General features: G+C 39.9%; 1 protein-coding gene across 1 annotated transcript in view; it reads left to right on the plus strand.

The window, feature by feature from the left end:
* Nucleotides 1-14,399: 14,399 nt before the first annotated feature.
* The window catches only part of MAP2K6 (mitogen-activated protein kinase kinase 6), a 134,904-nt gene continuing 127,832 nt past the window's right edge, over nucleotides 14,400-21,471 (plus strand). The window contains exon 1 of the mRNA XM_082370487.1: nucleotides 14,400-14,707. Within this exon, the coding sequence (XP_082226613.1) occupies nucleotides 14,692-14,707 (16 nt within the window). The 5' untranslated portion in view covers nucleotides 14,400-14,691. The remainder of the gene's footprint in view (nucleotides 14,708-21,471) is intronic.

The raw sequence follows: 21,471 nt of genomic DNA on the forward strand, positions 1-21,471 counted from the left end.
ACAAGCAAAGATACAGGCCTGCTTTTGAACTTTAGAGGCTCCTGTCTGGCTACCACAGGCTCAGAGGCCACAGTCACGGGTAGAATCACATGAGGGGGTCCAAAGAGGTGGCATTTCTACTCTCAGCCCTACACGTCTCCCCAAAGTACAACAGAACAAGCAGCCCGGCTAGGAGGTGCCAGAAGGATTAATACATTGTCCTTACTTGACCTTTTCCTCACTTCCATTTGAAGAGAACAGGTGGTTCGGTCCAGCGATGCAGAGATTCAAGACCCGATCCGGAAACCTAGACTGAGGATCCTCACAGATCAGCTGGATACCTGTTTTCTCAAGAATAAAAGACACTCCTGTTCTGAATGGTACCAAACCCTTCCTCTATCTTGCACAGCACTCACTGTGAACCACTACTTGTCAGTGCTTGGTAAGAACTGCCTGCATCCACTTTCTGAATCTCGGAATAAAATAGATGCACGGCGGGCACACTTCCTGAGGCTCCTCGTGCGCGAACCCAGCACGCTTCGTCATCTCAACGTGACAACATGAAAATATATATATACATTTTTTGGCATCTGTAAAATCCAAGAGTGCTCATACCCTTCAGGGAAATTGGTCCTTGTTCTTGGAGTCTCACAAGTGCACTGCATAAATTGCCCGTTCCAAGGGATACGGAAATAGAATGAAGAGGGCGCACATAGAGTCTCCTGAAAAGTGATTTCACGTTACTTGCGGTTCTGTTTCCAAAGCGTGATACAAAATTGACTGAAAAGACAACTGGAGCAGCATCCACCACGGCTCGGCTCTTCATCTCCCTTAAGACTTATTTTAAAAATACTGCTTTTTAAGATACGAGGCTCAATTCACTTTTTGGAAGGTGCTCTGATATAGATGTTTGCTCAGCTCTTGCTGCAGAAACTTTTTTCTCTGAAGGAATCTCAGTCACTGTGAACATGGGATCTTAAAAATACTTTATTTTCTTCACTTTCTATCTACTCAAAAGCAGCGCTGACCATAAATGGCTAAAATAATTCACCCATATCAATTAAAGTTAAAAGGTTAAATGTATACTCTCTTAGTAAGGTCAAAAATTTAGCTTTATGATTCATAATACCTGGAGAAAATAGTAATAATATTATGGAAAGAAAGCAATAGCACATCCTACTTACAAGTCAGACTTTTAAATTTTTCTGAACTCTGAAAACTTCAGTATAATCCTAGGTATCCTTTTGAAATCTCTGCAGATTCTTACAGGATGATTTTCATGTCTGGACCTCTCTTAACACTGATAAAGGAAGAATATGCACTTATTTTTTATGTTCATTTTTTAAATTCACTATGACGGAAAAGAAAATATTTCAACTAATAAAAAAATTAATTTGTCTTTGTTTTCTGGTTCTTTTCTTTTACCCCTGCCTAATTCCAAACTATCCACATGGATCACTTTGGATAGGTAGTATTGAACAGTTATTTTAAACATAGACTCAACTAATAAATGAGAATTAAAATAGACTCAATAAATGAGAATTTCTCCATTTTAAAATTATAAAATATCTCCAGTACATGCTTAAACTCCTCTACTATTTAGTTATTAGGTAACTAGGCCACCACAGAAAATGTATTTTGGTGGTTTAAAAAATATGCCTAAGGTAAATTTTAAAATTGAGCTAATTAGTTAATTAGTAAAAAGGTAGCAACCAGTAGTAACGGTCACAAGAAAAACGTTAGCACAAAAGCAATGAATAAGAAACATGCAGATGGAATAAATAAAATGGAAGGACTTAGGATAGTAAGGTCCTAATGCGTTCAAATGATTGGAAAGAACCAAAATGTTATCAGTCTATTTCTTTCATAAGGAAAACCATATCATAAAAGCTGATCACTGAAGTCTGACAACCATTTCCACCTCTCATTAACTACCACTCTGCCCCCTGCCGTTTGCTTTCCAAGGCTGTGACACGCTATGGTCAAAAGCCTACATCATTCATGCCCTAGCTATTCAGCCGTCCTTCGATCCAGTCCACACAGTGGAGTGGAATTGTTTTCTCCAGATGGTCTCCGTTCCTCTTCACAAGCATCCAACAGAGTTCTGATTTGCCACAATAATAAAATATGTCTTCTCTCTTTCTCTTTCATTAAACTAAGCATTTCTGTTCGTATGTCCTTAGGTCGGTGGAAACATTCCTCTAAGATCATAGCTTTCTTATCTCCTGTCTTAAAAGGTTTTTTTATTACCATTTGGTAGGACACATGTTCTTACATCTCAGTGTTCTTCTATTTCAACTACAGTATCTTCATTCTCAAGAAAGGGACCAATGCTTGGAAATGTAATAGCCATAATAGTAAGAAAAGCTCCAGTAGCTAATAGCCACTGAGCATATATCATGGATCAGATACTCTTCTTAGAGCTTTAAGTGTATTAATTCAGTTGGTCTTCTCAACGACCCCATAAGGTAGGTACTACTATCATTGCCTTTGTACAGGTAGGAAACTGAGGCATAGAAAAGTGATCTGTTTAGCCTGTCACAGAACTAGTAATTGGTAACTAGTAATTAGTAACAAGTCACAGAACTAGTAACTACAGCTGGGAGTCCAACCCAGGCAGTCTGGCTCCAGAGTCTGTGGCCAAGCTATGTAGGTATAGCATAGTCAAGTTACACCTACGAACAACTAGAAGAAGATAATGGAAACTGTAATTGATCATAGAAGCAAGGACTAGAGTTGTCAATTTATCTGCTTCTATGGAATACTGTACAGAAAAATATATATTCCAATGGTATATTCTTGGCATTTGACACTTTACTATTTCTACCAAAGTCTTCAGAACGTAAAACTGGGGTCCAAAATTCACATTTACTTGAATGTTTATTGCACCTAATTCTTCACAATATTTATAGCCTAAATCACAACGAATGGTATCCCATCAGCTGAACTGTCTTTAAGTCCTCAATCAGCAACTGTTCAGTTGAATGAAAACGATGTCGATTATAAGTGAGATAACAGAGAAGCTTATATACTTTTCCACCAAATATACCTGAAATAATTTATTTAATCTAAAATTGATGACACTGCTTTTTTGTGTATTAATTTAGTGTTTGAGGTATAAGTTACAAATAGATCAAATACACTCCAAATTATCCGATTCCCTTTCATTTTTCTCAGAGTCTGACCATATTTACTAATTCTCATGAAATACTTATATTGTAATACAACATGTGAACATTCTGAATCTTTCTATCTCTTCCAAACTAAACTGGTTTCAACAGAACACTTGAATTTAAGAAACAGTCATCATATTTGACTCTTCCATTAACATAACTTTTAAAAACAGGTAGGATAGGTATTAATTTACTTACTCAAATTCCCTTCCCAATTTAAATGTGAATGGCTGAGAAAAGAGCTAGCAGGAATCCTTAGAATGATTTTTTTAAAAATGTAATATCTGTTGATACACTATCAAAAATGGGTATGGAACAGAACACATGAAACATAGAATGAGAAGGACACTTGAATGGCATCACTGGCCAGTAAATTCCATATTTCAGAATCATCATTGCCCTTGAAAAACAGTCCATGGCTACTGGTTATAAAAAGACTGGAACGTGAAATAATTAAACAACTTTATAGAGCACACGCTTTATGTATCTGAGTTGGGAGGTGTATTGATATGTCGGTAACATCCAAATAAGTGTAATCTTGTTTTAATCATATTTTGGAAACCTCTGCTTCTCTGGTACTTAATTTTAAATATAACAGCGAAAATAGCTAGTAATGGTTTCAGTTTCACCTTGGTATTGCTCCCAGGTCAACATCATATAAATTAGGTCACTTAAAACTGTGACAATGAGGGTTCTCAGTCTGCAAACTAACACAGTGCCTTCAGCTCACCAAACTAAAATCTGAATTGACTTGACTCCTCCAATGTTGAGGAAAAAAGAAACAGGCGTTAACAGACACAGGAATACCCAGAGCAATGCATTTTACATTTGAGGCGCCTTTTTACTCACTTCCTGTGAGTTATAATGTTTTTTATCCTAGCTTAGTAGTTAGATGTCATAAGCATGTGTAGAAGTGTTCTGCTTCCTTTCCTGATTATACCTGTAACATCACAAACAAACACATATTATGGATGTACTTCAGTTTCCCTAACTTCAAACTGAGAGGCGCTTTGCTTTGCTACCTCATTAAGATAAGAACTAAAATTACGATGTAGCATATGCTCTATTTTACACAAAATTAATGAGTCATTAAAAGCTAAGAGCCAAGCATTGTATTTTTCACAAAGCACTATCTGGGTATTAAAAAAAAAAAAATCATTGAAATGTCTGTTGAAACCCTACAGAATGAGTTTCCTAAATCATGGGTCTCTTGGAAATACGTTTAAGAAAATTATACGGGCTTCCCTGGTGGCGCAGTGGTTGAGAATCTGCCTGCCAATGCAGAGGACACGGGTTCGAGCCCTGGTCCGGGAAGATCCCACATGCCGTGGAGCAACTAGGCCCGTGAGCCACAATTACTGAGCCTGTGCGTCTGGAGCCTGTGCTCCGCAACAAGAGAGGCTGCGATAGTGAGAGGCCCACGCACCGCGATGAAGAGTGGCCCCCGCTTGCCGCAACTGGTGAAAGCCCTCGCACAGAAACGAAGACCCAACACAGTCAAAAAAAAAAAAAAAAAAAAAAAAAAAAAATCACAGAGACTATGAATTAAATAACACAGAATGGTTAAAAAAAAAAAAGAAAATTATACACAAAATCTCCTAAATTTTCCTTTGAAGTTTCCACAGCATTCCAAAGCTCACTCAGAGTGCCAGACGGTGTGACCGTAATCCACAGTTTCCTCACGTACAGTAGCATCCGATTTGGCAACATGTCCCCAACACGTTAATAAATGCATTTTGATATTTATTTGGATTAAAAAAAAAAACAGCAACAAAAGGAGAAATAAGGCCCTGTGAAATGGAAACCTCTAGTCTTCAGCGAATGAGCAGGCTTTGGGGTTCACTTCAATTCCCATCTAGGTAAATTCCCAGTAGGTAAGCCTGCTGGAAAGGGCTCTAGAATAATTTCCAAAGACTTCCAGCGGCAGTAGACTACTGTCTCATGTATCTCTGCTGTTTCACTCCTTATACTGTAGGAAACAAAGTTACGGACAGGTTTGAGGCATGTAACTCACGCCAGTGCCCAATCCATAAAATACCATCAGGTGTTCATTATAGCCTCAAATAGCTTATTTCTAATATTATACAATTTCATAATACTTATACTATTCAGTTATGCAATATATTAATTTAAAGAATACATTGAACCCACTGTTTTTAGGAGTTTGGCTGACAAATAAAATGATTAGTCTACCCACCTCAAAAAGAGAGTAAATATGAAAAATCGGTAATATTTTCCATGATCCTGCCATAGGCTGTTACTAATAAAACAATCCCTTTGGACACTAATCCAAATGGAATAATTTAAGAACAAGCTGATTTATTATATTGACTATAATTATTTCTACACCACTGTAGTTCAGACAGTTTCTTAATTTTCTGTGGACTTCTGAACTTTTTCTATAACTTGCATATATCACCCATCTAAAATTTTTCCCAGAGTATTTTATAGTTTTTTAAAGCAGTGCAGCAGGTCAGTTTGGCCTGAATTATTCAGGCCTGTGACTGAAGCCCAGAACCATCTATTAATATCAATGTAAACAGATCAAGGAGCCTTGAAGGGCACAACACTGCCTTATATCAGTGTTTCTAACTCATCCTCAAATAGTCCAGCATTTACCGAATTTTCAGTGTATCGGCTAAGGTGCAGCGTGTAAAGGAGATATACTGATGTACTAGCGACTTCGTAAGTCCTGAACTGTGCTTGTCCCGTTAATAACGCATACAAAATGAGGCAAAATGCTACCAGACTACACTTAGCCTGAGGAAGGCACATATCTAGGGCATTTATTAAAAGTCACTTAGCTTAAGACAAGACTGGACCGCTTAAAGGAAGGAACTTAAAGGGATCAGAAGACAAGTTTTTACATCTGCAGTCAGGACAGTTTTAAATCACATTCTTCCATCTTGGCCAAAGGAAGCAACGACATGAGGTGATCAGGATAAACTGAGATGTTGGGACAATGCATTTCACAGTGTCATTGTAAGGATAAAATGATGTAGAGAGGACGGGAAGAGCCTGTAAACCTTAAAATATTACAAAAATGTTATTAAAATGAGCCACAGGATTTTAAGCTTCTCAGACCAGGGATCATACTTTGTCCATTTTCTTTTCTTTCTTTTTATAAAATTTTTTAAAATTACTTTCGCATGTTTTTTATTTATTTATTTTTATTTTTTGGCCACGCCATGTGGCATGTGGGATCTTAGTGTCCGGACCAGGGATCGAACCTGAGCCCCCTGCAGTGGAAGCGCAGAGTCTTAACCACTGGACCGCCAGGGAGGCCCCACTTTGTCCCTTTTCTTCACCCATACCATACCTGTCATAACTGTAAGCCTTAAGAAAAGTCTATTACTTCTTAAAATGAGACATGATAAACTGGGGTGCTTCCCTCTTCTGTTTTCTTTTGGTCCTGAGGATAAAAAGATTTGTGAGGTGTGGGTTTTATAGCTGGCATTGCCTGTATTTTATATTTTGATTTTTCCTAATCCTTCTCTAGTACATAGACCTAGTATTTAAAAATGTTAGGACTTGGAACATTCTGAGAGATAGGTAGGGAAGGCAAAATAGGTGGAAAGTCGGATACATGCAAAGAAAACCGAGAGCTAATTTTTTCTTATGTTACAAGATTCAGAATTCTTACAATAAATGTTCAATTTAATCAATCTGTCAAGAAATATTTATAACAGCCTTGCTATGCACCCACTGCTGTGCTCTATAGGATTTCCGGGGTATACGAGAGTATTCTCAAGGATTCTGCAGTATAATTATGGAGTTAAAACTGTTGTATTAGAAACAGTCAAGTACAGGGTGATTCCAAACGAACTGAATGCCAACAAAAATGCACTAATCAGTACCTGGGGTTTATAGGAATATGGAGAAAAGACCAATTTGTAAAGCTGGGTCTGCACACTTATTCTGTAAAGGGACAGACAGTCGCTGTTGCAATATTTAATTCTGATGTAGTATAAAAGCAGCCATACACAATACATATGAGAATGTGTGTAGCTGTGTTGCAATAAAACTTTATTTACAAAAAACAGCAGACCAATGGATTTGGAGCAGGGGCCATAATTTGACAACCCCTATTGTAAAGAAATTCTCCCAGGTGTCTCTATAATAAATGTTCAATATACCCCTTTCATGTCACTAGGGCATGCGTCCATCACCTTTGACCCCTTTGTAATACATCACCTTTGACAAATCAAATGGCAGCGGCAACAAGATTCTCATTTCTTTAAGGTTAAAACAATGAGGGTGCCGTACAAACACGGAGTGCTGGAGATATCTTCCCTGGAAGAAGTTTCAAAGTGAGATATCTGGGGATCTGGGTGGCCAACGTGCAATTCTTTTTGAATCTTCAGACTTTCAGAAGCCAGATGAGGCAGGACCAGAGAAGAAAATGAGTGAGTGTTGTATGAGAGAAAAAAACCATATAGGCACACACAGACACATACACATACACATGTGTGTGTGTGTGTGTGTGTGTGTGTGTGTGTATGGAAAAAGAGACTGATTTGCTTACGGTAGAAGGCGGAGGAAAGTATACAATTGGCACTCCATATCGATGGGTTCCACCCACATCCTCAGGTTCAACCAACCTCAGATGGGAAATATTTTTTTTTAAATTCCAGAAAGTTCCAAAAAGCAAAACTTGAATTTGCCACACACCCCAGCAATTATTTACATAACATTTACATTGTATTTACAAATGTTTACATAGCAATTACACTGTATGAGGTATTATAAGTCATCTGGAGATGATTTAAAGTATATGGGAGGATGTGCGCGGCGCCATTTTATATAAGGGACTTGAGCATCAGAGGCTTTGGGTGTCTGTGGGGAAATGGGGCAGGGGAGGGGGTCCTGGAACCAATCCCTGACAACTGTATGCATAAGTGAGATTAGACAATATTCCAATTTCCTCTCTTGATTTAGCAGGATTTGAAATCTTTTTTCTTCCCTGTATTACTTATATCTAATGATCTAAAGTAGTTACTACTTGCCAGTGCTTTAATGCACCATCCAGATAATCACTAACACCGTTATTCGGTTAATGCTAGGCTGGAATCATTTCTAGTCTTGCTTTCCTAGAACCTACACTTTTTTTGTCAGTCAGCTCATGCTAATAGGTCTGGCCAAGAGTCAACACTGCTTGGGGCAAAGGTTGAAGCAGCTTCCCACTGGGGCTCTATATGTCCCTTCATTGCTCAGAAACAGTGAACATTCATATTACTTATTTTTTATTCAATGAGAATGCAGTCCAGTAAGGATTCTGGATAGTTGGTTGGCATTTCCATAAGATATATCAGACACTATTCATTTTATTTTTATTATTTTTTTAATTTTTATAGATGTATAGTCAATTTACAATGTTGTGTTAGTTTCAGGTGTACAGCAAAATCAATCAGTTATACATATATATATATATAACCACTCTCTTTTTTTTTTTAAGATTCTTTTCCTGTATAGGCCATTATAGAGTACTGAGTGGAGCTCCCTGTGTTACACAGCAGGTTCTTATTAGTTATCTATTTTATATATAGTAGACGCTATTAATTTTAAAGGTTATTCATATGGTTTGAAAATCTAGAATCTTAATAGGAGTCTTAGTAAAGTATTAGCCAAAACAGTTTTTAGATAATTAGATATCATAGTTAAATAAAAATTCTTCTTGCTAGAAAATCCCTATGCCAGTATTTCTTTAACTTTCAACAAAGAACTCTAAGATAAGCTAATTAACCTGTTCTAGATGAACTCATTCATCAGTAATAAATCCATCCATCAGATAAACAGGTATTGACTGAGCACATATCATGTGCAGGACATATAGTAGACCTGGGGCTACAGGATGAAGATGAAACTGTCCTGCCCAAGCTTAGATTCAAGGGCCAAACACAGATGAGCAAAGGGGGTCTGCTCAAGGGGAGTGGGTTAGGAATGTGCAGGGAACAAGAGACTTAGCAGAAGAGGTAAGATTGGTACTCAAGTAATAGTACTGCAAGTTATATTGCACATACGGCTCATAAGAGCAAACAGATGCCTTCAGAACTTAAGGGGAGGGATGCTCTTTGACAAGACAGGAGGATGTGATCAAAGACAACTTCAGGGCAGAGATGACCTGGAACCCTCGAAAGGTAGAATTTGGAAAAACGAAGGCTCAGGTGGGGACCAGAGAAGGGTGAAGACAGAGAATAGCACAAGTTAACAAACAGGAATGGTAACATGTAAACTCATGTCTCCAGTAAGATAAGTAATCCTGTTTTGACCAGACTGTTTAAACAAACGAAGCGCAGAGTAGATGAGAGAGAGAGAGAGAGAGGGAAAAAGAGAAGGCTGAACAGGTATGGTTGCGCCATACTGGGGAGGACAATGGAAGCCAAGCTGAATCTATTTTGGAATTTCTAGAATTTCTGCCAGTAGTCATAATTCATTGTGATATTTTGATACAGTAAAAAAAATGTACTTAAAGATACTGTAGGGCTTCCCTGGTGGCACAGTGGTTAAGAATCTGCCTGCCAATGCAGGGGACACGGGTTTGAGCCCTGGTCCAGGAAGATCCCACATGCCGTGGAGCAACTAAGCCTGTGAGCCACAAGTACTGAACACGTGCGCCACAACTACTGAAGCCCACGAACCTAGAGCCCACGCTTTGCAACAAGAGAAGCCACTGCAATGAGAAGCCCGCGCACCACAACGAAGAGTAGCCCCCGCTCGCCACAACTAGAGAAAGCCCACACGCAGCAACAAAGACCCAACACAGTCAAAAATAAATAAATAAAATAAATAAATTGTTTTAAAAATTAAAAATAAACAAATAAATAAAAAGATACTGTATAAGCACAACTCATCATCCAGTCCCCTAAACCAATCCCCCATGCGGGAAGATCCTCAACAGACTTCATTATATATTATACATAACACACCTATTTGTACCACAATTTTCTAAAATCTAGAAAAGCAGATATTCAGACCTGAACTCTTAGCTTCACCTTTGGTGCCTTCCTTTCCCTTGTTCCTGAGACCTAGTGGACACTGTTGGAAAACATTCATGAATGTCACATGCAGGTGAGTATTGCGACCTGAGCGGCAATGTTTCAAACTGTAATAGGAGTATTTCCTGTCTCACCTCCGAAGTGATATCGTCATGGTGCTCACTGGCTGTCTTGCTAGAGCAGGGGATCAGGAACCCTTCTAGTTCCTGAACAAAAGGACATGTAGCCAGTGAGAAAAACGGGATGTGTGATCACGACTCTCTTCAAATCATGAGTGGTCTTAACCAGACATGTGAGCTGGGTTCACAGACATGAACTGTTAGAACAGGAAGGGGCCTTAGTCTGACCCCCCTTATTTTAGTGGAACGAGAAGAGGTCCAGAAAGGTGAAGAGCTTGCCTGAGAAGGCACAGCTAACTTTTCTACAGCCAGGACTCGAATTCACATCTCCTAGATTCTAGGTTTCTTACGTCAAAAGTTACACCTTGGGAATTCCCTGGCGGTCCAGTGGTTAGGACTCAAAAGTTACACCTTGGGAATTCCCTGGCGGTCCAGTGGTTAGGACTCCATGCTTTCATCACCAAGGGCCCAGGTTCAATCCTTGGTTGGGGAGCCAAGATCCAATAAGCCGTGTGGCTTGGCCAAAAAAAAAAAAAAAAGTTACACCTTACCAAATCTCATTAGCTTTAAATTAACTTAAAAAAATAGAGCATAGGTAACTTCTCATGGTACTACTACCCAGCAGGGTTTCTCAAATGCAGTACCAGATGATTTGGACCGGACGATTCTTTGTTGGTGGAAGCTTCCCATGTACTGCAGTACAACTGCCAGCATCCCTCATCTCTACCCACTAGATGCCACAACCACCACCACCCCTTGGCTGTGACAACCAAAACCATCTCCAGACATTGTCAAATATTCCCTGGGGGTCAAAAGTCACCCTCGGTTGAGACATTCTACCCCCACCCCCCGCCTTCTCCAGCTCACGTAACCCTCTAGAGCAACTCCTTCACAGCCAGTCGGACCTATCCTAAGGGCCTCCTTCCAAGCGTCTCATACCTCTAACCTGACAGCAAAGGGCTCTTCCCAGGTGTTCCAGTTTCCCCTGCAGGTGTTAACTCTGTCGCTGGAATCTAGTTATTCCAGGTCGTCGAGGTGACAGGCCCTCTTCCATCTACTCCATTCCCTACTTCAGCGTGCACTTGAGTGAGCATTGTATGCTAGATGCTGGGCACGGGGAACACAGAGATTAGTCTCTGATCTCCAGCAGTTCAGTCTCCTGGGGGAGACACATACGAAAGTGAACACCTGCCTGCCTTAGGGTGAGTGCTGCGAGACAGCTGTGGGCAGGGTGCTACAGAATTAGGGAGTACTCTCATTCACACTGAAGGTGGCCACAGGGTGACGCATCCCCGGAGGTGGCCAAAAGGAGGTGCCTGCTAAGCAGAGTCTTCAAGGACAAATGCGAAGGAGCTAAGAAGAGAATGGATAAGGCTTGCCAGGCAGAGGGAGCAGCGTATCTGGAAGCAAGGAGGGAGCAAACCTGGCTTCTGGCTGTAGCATCAACACAGGGTGAGAACAAAGTGGCAGAGTAAGCAGGAACCAGGTTTTGAGGAGCCAATTATACCAAGCCCGAGAGTTTGGCAGTGATCTCGAAGGTAACTAGAAGCTGGGGGGAGAGTGCATCAAACTTGCATTTTAGAAAGATGGGAAGTACAGACAACTTCAAAGATGAGGGATTCGAAGTAGGAGCACAGGTCACCTCAAGATAAACACCTAACGTGCTGCAGATTTGGCTCTTGCCATTCCCACTGTGGGAGGGATTCTCTTCCTAGGAGCATTGCCACAAACGGGCAAGAAGAAGAAAGGCTTACGTCTGTAGGGAGGTACAACCTCTTCTTCCACCCAGGAATGAGGTGGAGGAAACCTTTTACCACCAAGGCAAGAAGAAGAACAACTTTTTCTCTGGGAATCTAAGACTTTACAGAGAGGTTGAGTTCCCTGTGGAAATTCAAAATATGTTTTTCCCAGAAAGAAAAATGATACATGTTGCAATTTTTAAATGTATGGTGCAGTTTATGGTCAAAGGTATTTTGCATGGGTGTGGGTGTGTGAGCGTAGACGTGCGCTGGCTATTAAACATATCACTGTTTCTATGGGAAAATGAATTACAGACTCACTTGCAGGACACAAGCCATTTGCCAGCTGTGAACCATGCACGCCTGTGCAGAGAAACTACAAGCACAATGGCGGCAAAATGCACCGGACATGATGTGATTAGAGCTCTTTCATAGATGGGAGCCTGGGGCGATTTAAGAGCAATGCTTTTGAGCACATAAAATGCAAATGGAAATGAGTTGCAGGCGGCTGTTCAGGCCTTGCCTGGGCTGAGTCTCTGAGCAGCTCCAGGAGCGGACCCAGGGCCCGCGCACAGCAGCTGCTCCGTCGATGCTTAGGAAACTGACCTGGATGCATTAAAGTGGATCTCCATGCCCACATGTCTCCTGCTTAAATGAGACTTAGAGGAAAAAATACTGCTTCGATGAGGCTGAGATTGTGTGTGTAAGAAAGGGAGGAACAGACAGCATGGATTCGCCCAGAAGGAGAGGGAAAGAAAGTGAAGTAGCAAGTCTTCCCGTCTGAGCTCAAGGAACAGAGATCTCTGCCTTTATGAGGCAGAAGCTAGTATGAACATGACGTGACCTTGATTAATTCTCATTAATGTCAGCAGAGGGGTTCAACTTAAGTAAATTAATGTTAGTTCCATGGCCTATTGCATATTTGTTTTAAGAGCTGATTTGCTGATTTGTAGCTGAAACATGGTAGCCTTCTTCCCTCTGATTCATCCATTACTCAGAAGGCCCTGGCTTCTTAGAATTCTTAATAAAATTCCAACAGTGTTCATCAGCAGTCATCAAATACAGCCGAACCCTCTTTCAAAGTGCGTCTTTTTGCCTTTTGCTACTGACCTGACCTATCTCCAGCCTCTCCCAGTTTCAACTCACCTTGATCGCTGAGGGCAAATTTACCTTCTTAAAACAATGCTTTGATTCAGTTACACCCCTTTTCAAAGCCCTTTCACCACCTTGCAAGTATCTGCAGAATAAAGTCCAAACCTCTGGCCTGACTTTAAGGCCCTGTTCAGTCCCCACTGGTAAATTCCACCCACTCCCACTTCTGCGTACAATGCAGCAGGCAGCCTTGCCGGCCCCTGAAGAGGTGCTCTGCAGACTTCCACTGTGCCTATTCACACCGCAGCAGCCCCACACCCTCAATTCCTCCCTCTGTACCTGAAAAGCACATTTCTGAGTCCGGTCCACTCGATGAAGTAGAAGTCTGAGCTCATTTCAGCCCAGGTCCCCTCACTAATGGAATATTCTATGCCTCTCTGCTTCCCTGAGAAGGGGTGACCCTATTCTCCGCCAGGACGGTGCCCAGGCCCTAGCTGTGAGCAATACATGACAGTGGGACGACCCAAGGTCCTAGAAAGGTGCCTGGCTCACCCTGGGAGCTCAACAAAAGTCTGTAAATTTTGTTGAATAAATTCAAGATATTTGATTTTGTTAATTTAAGATGACCACCCACTTTCTCCCTGAGGCCAGGGACTTTCCTCCCGCCCAGGTGAGAAAAAAACATGGAAACATTTGAACTCTGATAAAGTTTGCTTTGACACACCAACAGCGGAACTTTCTCTTTAACCCTTCAAGAAATGAGAACTCCCCGATCCCCCCACCTCCACTCCGCCCCGGGACTGAACTTCAGATTTCTGGCTCGTAACCGACCCGGATCCTTTGCATCTCCTCTGCAGTAACCCCCGCCCAGCCAAATCACCAGCGAATTCTCCAGGCAAGAAAAAGATTTTTTTAAATGCACGTTTAAGAGGAATACAACGTCTACAGGCAGGAACAGTCCAACAGGTGCTGCACTGCAAACACTTGAACCGCGAAACTGACTTTCTGAGCGGGCCGAGTGGTTTTTAGCCAAACTGATATGTTTTTTGGCTGTTGTTTCAGGGGCTTTTGGAGAACGTAAATGCCCGCTCCCCTGGGCCTTGCCTTTTTCTCCCATCACTTAGTACCGAGTGCGTCTATGACTTGTTTACCTGGATGCAACCTATGTTGCTCCCAATCACCCCGCTCAGCGACCCGCGCGACCACGTGTCCTTAAATCAGAGCCCCGTGGACTCCGCTCGGGAACTACATTTCCCAGCGGCCCCCGCGCCCTTCGCAGGAAGGACGTCTGCGCACTAAGATACTCAGTTCCAAGTTTGGAGCTTTTAGCTGCCAGCCCTGGCCCATCATGTAGCTGCAGCACAGCCTTCCCTAACGTTGCAACTGGGGGAAAAATCACTTTCCAGTCTGTTTTGCAAGGTGTGCATTTCCATCTGGATTCCCTGAAAGTCCATCTGCTGCCTCGGTCAAGAGAAACTCCACTTGCATGAAGATTGCACGCCTGCAGCTTGCATCTTTGTTGCAAAACTAGCTACAGAAGAGAAGCAAGGCAAAGTCTTTTGTGCTCCCCTCCCCCATCAAAGGAAAGGGGAAAATGTCTCAGTCGAAAGGTAAGAGCCTATTTGCATTACTTGCAAAAATGCAAAGGGTTGTGCATGCATTTATGAATGCATGGATGCAATTTTCGCCTGGCGATTGCATTTTTAAGTTTGAGGTTTTCCACATCTCAGTTGCATTTCCTGTTTAGTATGTGTCTTTTTTTTTTTTTTTTTTTTTTTTTGCAGACACAGAGAGTTCCTGTAAGGCAGGGCTTGCAGTTCAGCTGTGCATTGACGTTATTTGCATTCTTCTGCTAGGATTACTGAGCTCTTTTTGCCTTTTGCACAGTCAGGAGAGATAGAGCAGGTTGGTAGCGTCTAAATGTGCAATGCTTTATATAATTGTAAAATTCTTTAGTATGCACACATATAATAGGTAATTTTACGTGCAACAGGAATACAAACTTTTAAAAAGTCTGTAGATGAAAATGAAAGGTAAAACTTGAGTTAAACTAGTAGGAAATTAATGTAATCTTATATTCCTTTGGGAATGAATTGTTGGTGCTAGTATTTACTTAAATTTCCATTGGTATCGTTTTGAACATTAAGCAACTTCTGATCTTTAAAGGAAGTAAAGGTGAATAATAGCATTTTACAAAAAAGCAGACAAGAAGTCTTTCTCTTCCGAGATTTTGCACTTTACACCAATTGCTTATTGGTTCGCAGTATTTAGAAGCAGCAATGAGGACATCGAGGCTTTATGTCTTCCCATTTGGGAGATGCTTTGCATCTCGAGGGAAAATACTGGGAGAAAAATTGTACTTTTAAGCATTACGCCAATGTGGGAGGACTGCACTGTTTCATTGACAACCATAATGAAATCTTTTAAGTGTGTAATTGCATATATTTAGTCAGCTGTAATAGGTCAGAAGTTCAGGGTTATGGTTGTTTTCTTTCTTTTTTTTTTTTTGTTGTTCTTAAAAATATTCTTTTTACACAGTTGTATTTTGCAGGCGTAATGTCATGCTGGGGAGGGGATTAAAAATATAAAAATCCTGACATGGCATTAGAGAGCTGAGGGGGTGTTGTCAGGTGGCCCTAGGACTGTAAGTCACTTGTTTTAGAACAAATCCCTATTGAGCATAGAGAAAGCATATGCCCGGTGAGAATGTATGGAAAGGAGAGGTGAGCTCAGCACAAGGTGAGATAGGCTACCCAGGGCATTAGGTAAGTAAGACCCAGTGAAATTCAAGGGTCTCATCAGCGTTCTGCTACTTTTGGGAGAGTTGTTGTGTCACTTTTTAGTTCTACCTGATGGGAATCAGACATCTCAGCCCCAGAAGGAAGTAATATATATTCTCAAGAATTCAAAGTAGGGCTCTTCTTTTCTTTGGATATTAGGGGGAAAACATGGAAATCTGAAAAGCTAAGAGTGCCGAAGTACCTAGGAATTGGCATTATGAGCTTCCAATGTTCCTTAATATTGGGAAAACCGACAATCTTTTAATTGAGCAGAGAAATAATCGCTTAGGAGGGCATTCCAGGCTTTGATGTGTGAGAGAGATTGCATCTAGTTACTTTGTATTTGGTGTGCATTCACTCATTCATTCAGGTCAGTTTAATATATGAGTAAATATATTACGAGATGTGTGTGTGTGTGTGTGTGTGTGTGTGTGTGTGTGTGTGTTTGTAGTGCACAGGATTTGGGGACATACAAAAATATTTTATATGTAGTTGTTTCCTTCAAGGAATTTACCATGTAGTTGGTGAAAGAAAGCACGTATGCAAATCATTGTGATATAAGATAATTGCATAGATAGTGAAGCAAAATGGTGCATTTGGAGTTTAGAGATGGCAGTGATCTCTCTGGGAGAGAGAAAGGGGGTGCTCTAGTGATCTTATCTTTGGACCTTAGGGTTTAAACTCAATCAGGTTTCTTTGTGCATTTTGGGGGGCTCGCTCCTAAGGCGGCTCTCTCCTAGCAGAAGAAGTTGGGAAACTGAAAAACATATTAGCATGGCACTCTTCCATTATGGGTGCACCCATAGTAGATCAGGTACTGGTGGTTCTTTACATTAATTCCCATTTATCCAAATAGTTTTCTTAATTGGGTCCCCTTTGGAAGGTGCATCTGGTGTGAACATGGGATTCCTGTCCAAAAGGAAAGTTTTTGATAGAAGGAAGTGTGTGATCATTTCAGAAATGGCAAAGACTTTTGGCCTGGGCTTTAAATGTGGAACTGGCCTAATTCAGCTACGGTATTCTCAAATGGCCAAGATAGTGTTTTGTTTTTGTTTTTGTTTTTGTTTTTTTGCAGTACCAAACTTCTTTGTAATACTATAAGCAAATGAAATGGAGGAAAAGTGAAAGGTGGTTATAACCTCATAGTATTGAAGAATTTAACAACATGTTCAATTCAAGGACCTTTATGAACTTTCTAGATCACTATAATTCCGTTTTACAGACCTCTAATTTAAGGCACAGCAGAGGCAAAAGAATTACAGACTCCCTGCGAGCTGGAAGGACTGGGTTACTTCTTTCCAGCCTTACCAACAGTGAGATTCCGAGAAAGAATTTCTTAAAAAGAAATTTTGTTTTCCACAGTTGTAACTTTAGGTGGTATGCTTTTCAGCTTGTTTATATTAGCTATCTGGGGTTGAGCTGACATTTTTCAAATATTAAAGTGGTAGAATGCCTTTTGAGGAAATCTGAAATGTAAGTTAACAGGAAGGGCACCCAGAAGGTGCAGGAATTCCTGCACTTTACAGGAAGACAGGCTACAGGAAAAATGTGTCATCTACATTACCCGGGAAAGTAAAACTATTGTTATCAGCCATAATGATCTGAGGGAGGGAGGGTCGGGGGAGAGAGGTCTGGCATGCCCCGGTTCACCTGAAAATATACAAAGAGTTTGACCCTGTTACAAATGCACTTTTTCTCACTTCTCCTTCTATTCACCTTTAAAAAATATTAGTTTATCTTGGTTTAAAATAGTAATAGGTACATTGTGTCATGGGAACTGTGTATAAGGCATAATTCAGAAGCATGTAGGAGAGTGACAGGCAAGGACTTAACCCTACTGTGGGTTCTTTGCTTCTGTAATTCATTCTACCCTGGGAAACGAAATGTGTAAATTTCTCATTCTGTAAATTCCTTTGTTAGGTTGCACCAGAGGGACTTGTCATGCTTAGCCTGTAATCTGAGCCAGTATGTTTTATAACCTCGCACATCGCAGGACACAAAATCAGAATAGGTACCCTGGGTTTCCTGAGTTTGTTTTGCATCAGTGTGGCATTCATTACTTTACAACATGCTGCAGGTCAGCTGCAGGGGCTTTCCGGGGGTCTCTTGGTGGTAATTTGATGCTGGAGCAAAGGGCTGAGATTCTCATTCCTTTGTTTTTCACAGATTAGTATCATTATAACTACTTTGCATTATTTTAAAGTCTGAAAGGTCTGTAAGGGATGTTTTTAAAACTTAAAAGAAAAAAGTACATAAATAATACTTGTTTATCGTGGAAACATTTGAAAATGTAGGGAAGAAAAATAAGACTCACTAGTTACCACAGTATACATTTTGGCATATATCCTTTGAGACATTTTTCTATTCTATATATATGTGAATATGAATAAATCCAAAATGTGTATAAAATTATTTAGTTGCCTTTTGTTTCACTTACCAATAATACTGTGAAATATTCCAAGTTAATATATTTCTACATTAATAATATCTAATTCTAGTGTATTTATTTAAATAGAACATTAATGTTTATTAACTTTCAATATTATGAATATTGCTATGATAATCACCCCAGTTCATACATTATTACATATACTGTGGTCTTAGAGTAAATTCCAGGACACAGAACTACAGGTTATGGATATCTAATTCTTCCCCATGCCCCATTCTTTTCTTCACCTTTTAAAAATAGTTTTCTTATTACTATAAAAACAATATATACTCACTGAAAAGAATTCAAGCTGAAGAGAAATTCATAATAAGAAAATAAAAATCACTCAAAGTCACACCACCCACAGCTACCTATTGTTAACTTTTTAGTGACTCTTTGCATTTGTACATGCATACATATGTTTGCATACGTGCTCTTTTACACACTCTATATGATATTTTGCAACTTGCTTCATACTCCATATATCTTGGACATCTTTCTATACTCATGCACATACAGTTTCCTCATTCTTTTTAGCAATTGCTCATTTTAATTTGTAAGAATGTAGCTGTTTCATCAGTCTCCAACTGGACTTTCACAGAGTTCCACTTTTTTACAGCTATAAACAAAACTGCAAGGAATACCTTGAACACACATTTTTGCACATTGGCCCAGTTATCTCCTTAGGAGGAATGAACTCCTAGAAGTGGAAGTGCTGAGCAAAGGGCGGGCATGGATGTACTGGCCTCCAGAGTGCCTGCAACTAGTTCTCATTCTCACCAGTAATGTGTGGAGGTGCCCATTCTCTCCTCTTAAGCATCCTGTTAAATACTGCCAAATAAATTACTCTTCAGAAGGGTTATACACACTACTATATATAAAATAGATAATCAACAAGGACCTACTGTAGAGCACAGGGAACTCTATTCAATATTCTGTAATAACCTAAATGGGAAAAAATTTGAAAAAGAATGGATATATGTGTATGTATAACTGAGTCACTTTGCTGCACACCTGAAACTAACACAACATTGTAAACCAACTATACTCCAATATAAAATAAAAACTAAAAAAAATAAAAATAAAAAAAGAAAGAAAAAGAAAGGTTATGCTCACTTTCCTTCATCCTGGGTATAATAATTTGAAAAAAATTTTTTGCCAATTTGATAAAAAGTATCAATATTTTACTATTATTTGCATTTCTTAGTGATAAAGAAGTTGCATTTTTCTTTTCTTTTGACATTTGTGTTTCATGTGTTTTTGTTTCTTTCTTTCCTCATAAAATGTATCTCTAAAAATTTAATTTGGGGATCAAATTATTTTCAAAGTTAGGCCAGAACATTCCAAGATGGCAGAGCTTAGGTAATCATGGGTTGAAAGTTGGGTTCAGCTTTAATGCATCTAAACACTTTAATTCCCTGGTGAGTTCTAATTTTAATTTTAACCAAAATGTCTTAAGTAAACTTCTACTTTATAAACTCATTTTGTTATACTAACTATAGCTATCCAGATCTTATGAAAATAATAAGAAAAGTGTAATGATTTGATTTAAATTCCATCTGGAATTTACTAACTTCTGGACATTTCTGCATTTTCAGTTATCTCTACAGGCAAAAGTAGTTTTTCTTTGGTTTCATAAATAATTCTCACATAAGCACCTGGTTGTGTTATGTGCATTGTTGCAGAATAATTCTTTTTTTTTTTTTTCCGCTTCATGTGTAATGTCTAATCATAAAACGTGGCTTACTTTACTAGATTTGTTAGAAGAATTAAGGCAAGGATCGACTTTGATGACCTCAGAAATTCTATCAAGTCAATCACACTTCACGTATTCTTAACATAGCCTTCCTTAGTAAACGTGCCTATGTATGCATCTTGATATTAAGTAGTAGAGTTTACAGCTTTGAAAGGAGTTTTATAGTCTAATCATCTCATTTTACAAATGAGCAAACTGAAGCTTTGGAAGAAAGTGATTTGCCTGAAGACAGAACCATAGGTGGAACTCACATCTCCTGATTCTCTGCCCCAATGTTCTTTTCACTAAATCACACACAAACACTAGTAATCCACATTCATAAAACATTTTTTTCCCCCAGAATCTTTAGTATATTTCACATTTTTTGTTTTGTTTGTTTTTGTGGGGAGCAGGCTGGTAAGGAAGGCTGACAGTACAATCAGCAGGGGTTCTTTTTCTGTGCCCAAGAAATGGTGATACATCAATCATGGTGGTGGGGTTTCTTACCAATTTTCTGCCAAAGGATATTTTGCGAATGCTCTCATTTTAATTCCCAATGCCTACACTATACAGCTGCAAGTTTTAACCACTGTAATTGTTGTTTGCCTTTTATGGACGATCTCTGAGAGTCCCTGCTGGGTAGCTCATATTTCTTCTTATACATCTTTGCAACTCTGCCTCCTTGAGCATTGAGCTTATAAATACTAGGTGCTCAATAAATGTCTGACAGTGAAAGTATTTTTCATCTGTGGAGATCTCTGTCATTTTGCCCCACATTTCATAAAAGGTGTGGGGTCGTTAAATTATAATGCAGTTTTCCTGTGCTTCCTTTTTTTGCATTAATATTTCCATTCTATCTTTGCTTGATGATTTGGAAGTTGCAAGAACAGCAATAAAAAGCAACTTAACAATGGCTGAAGAAGTGTGATTTCTCCTGCCTAGGCCTTCTAAACAGATTTAAAGGTTGCATGAGCCTTGGCTAACTCTTTTAAAGATATGCAGAGCTAAGGTGAGCTGTCTGAAGGGTCCAGTGGGGTAGGACTGAAGTGAACTCCTCCACACTGTGCTGGTTTTAGGGGCTGGTTTGTACGTTACCTTTGAACTTGAGCCTCTGAAGCGTTGTGAGAGATAACCTGAAAGTTTTTAACAGCTGGCTGCCCTATGACAAAACAGGGAACTCTGCATGGATAACCCCCCAATGAAACAACTTCCTTCTCGACCACCTACCACTGTCTCTGCCGCCCCCTCCACGCACCCCGCCCTCGGTTCTGTTTCCTACTCTGCTTCCTCAGATGGTCTTCCTTTCCTGAGCTGGTCCATAATGTTTGGTACACAGTTCATAAAACCCCCTCTTTCTGCAGTTGAAAGGGTAGTCAGGTTATAACCTACACACACGAAGTCTGTTACAAATCATCGTAATTTAGTCAACTC

Source organism: Balaenoptera borealis (assembly GCF_965194805.1).
Source record: "Balaenoptera borealis genome assembly, chromosome: 20".
Lineage (NCBI taxonomy): Eukaryota > Metazoa > Chordata > Mammalia > Artiodactyla > Balaenopteridae > Balaenoptera > Balaenoptera borealis.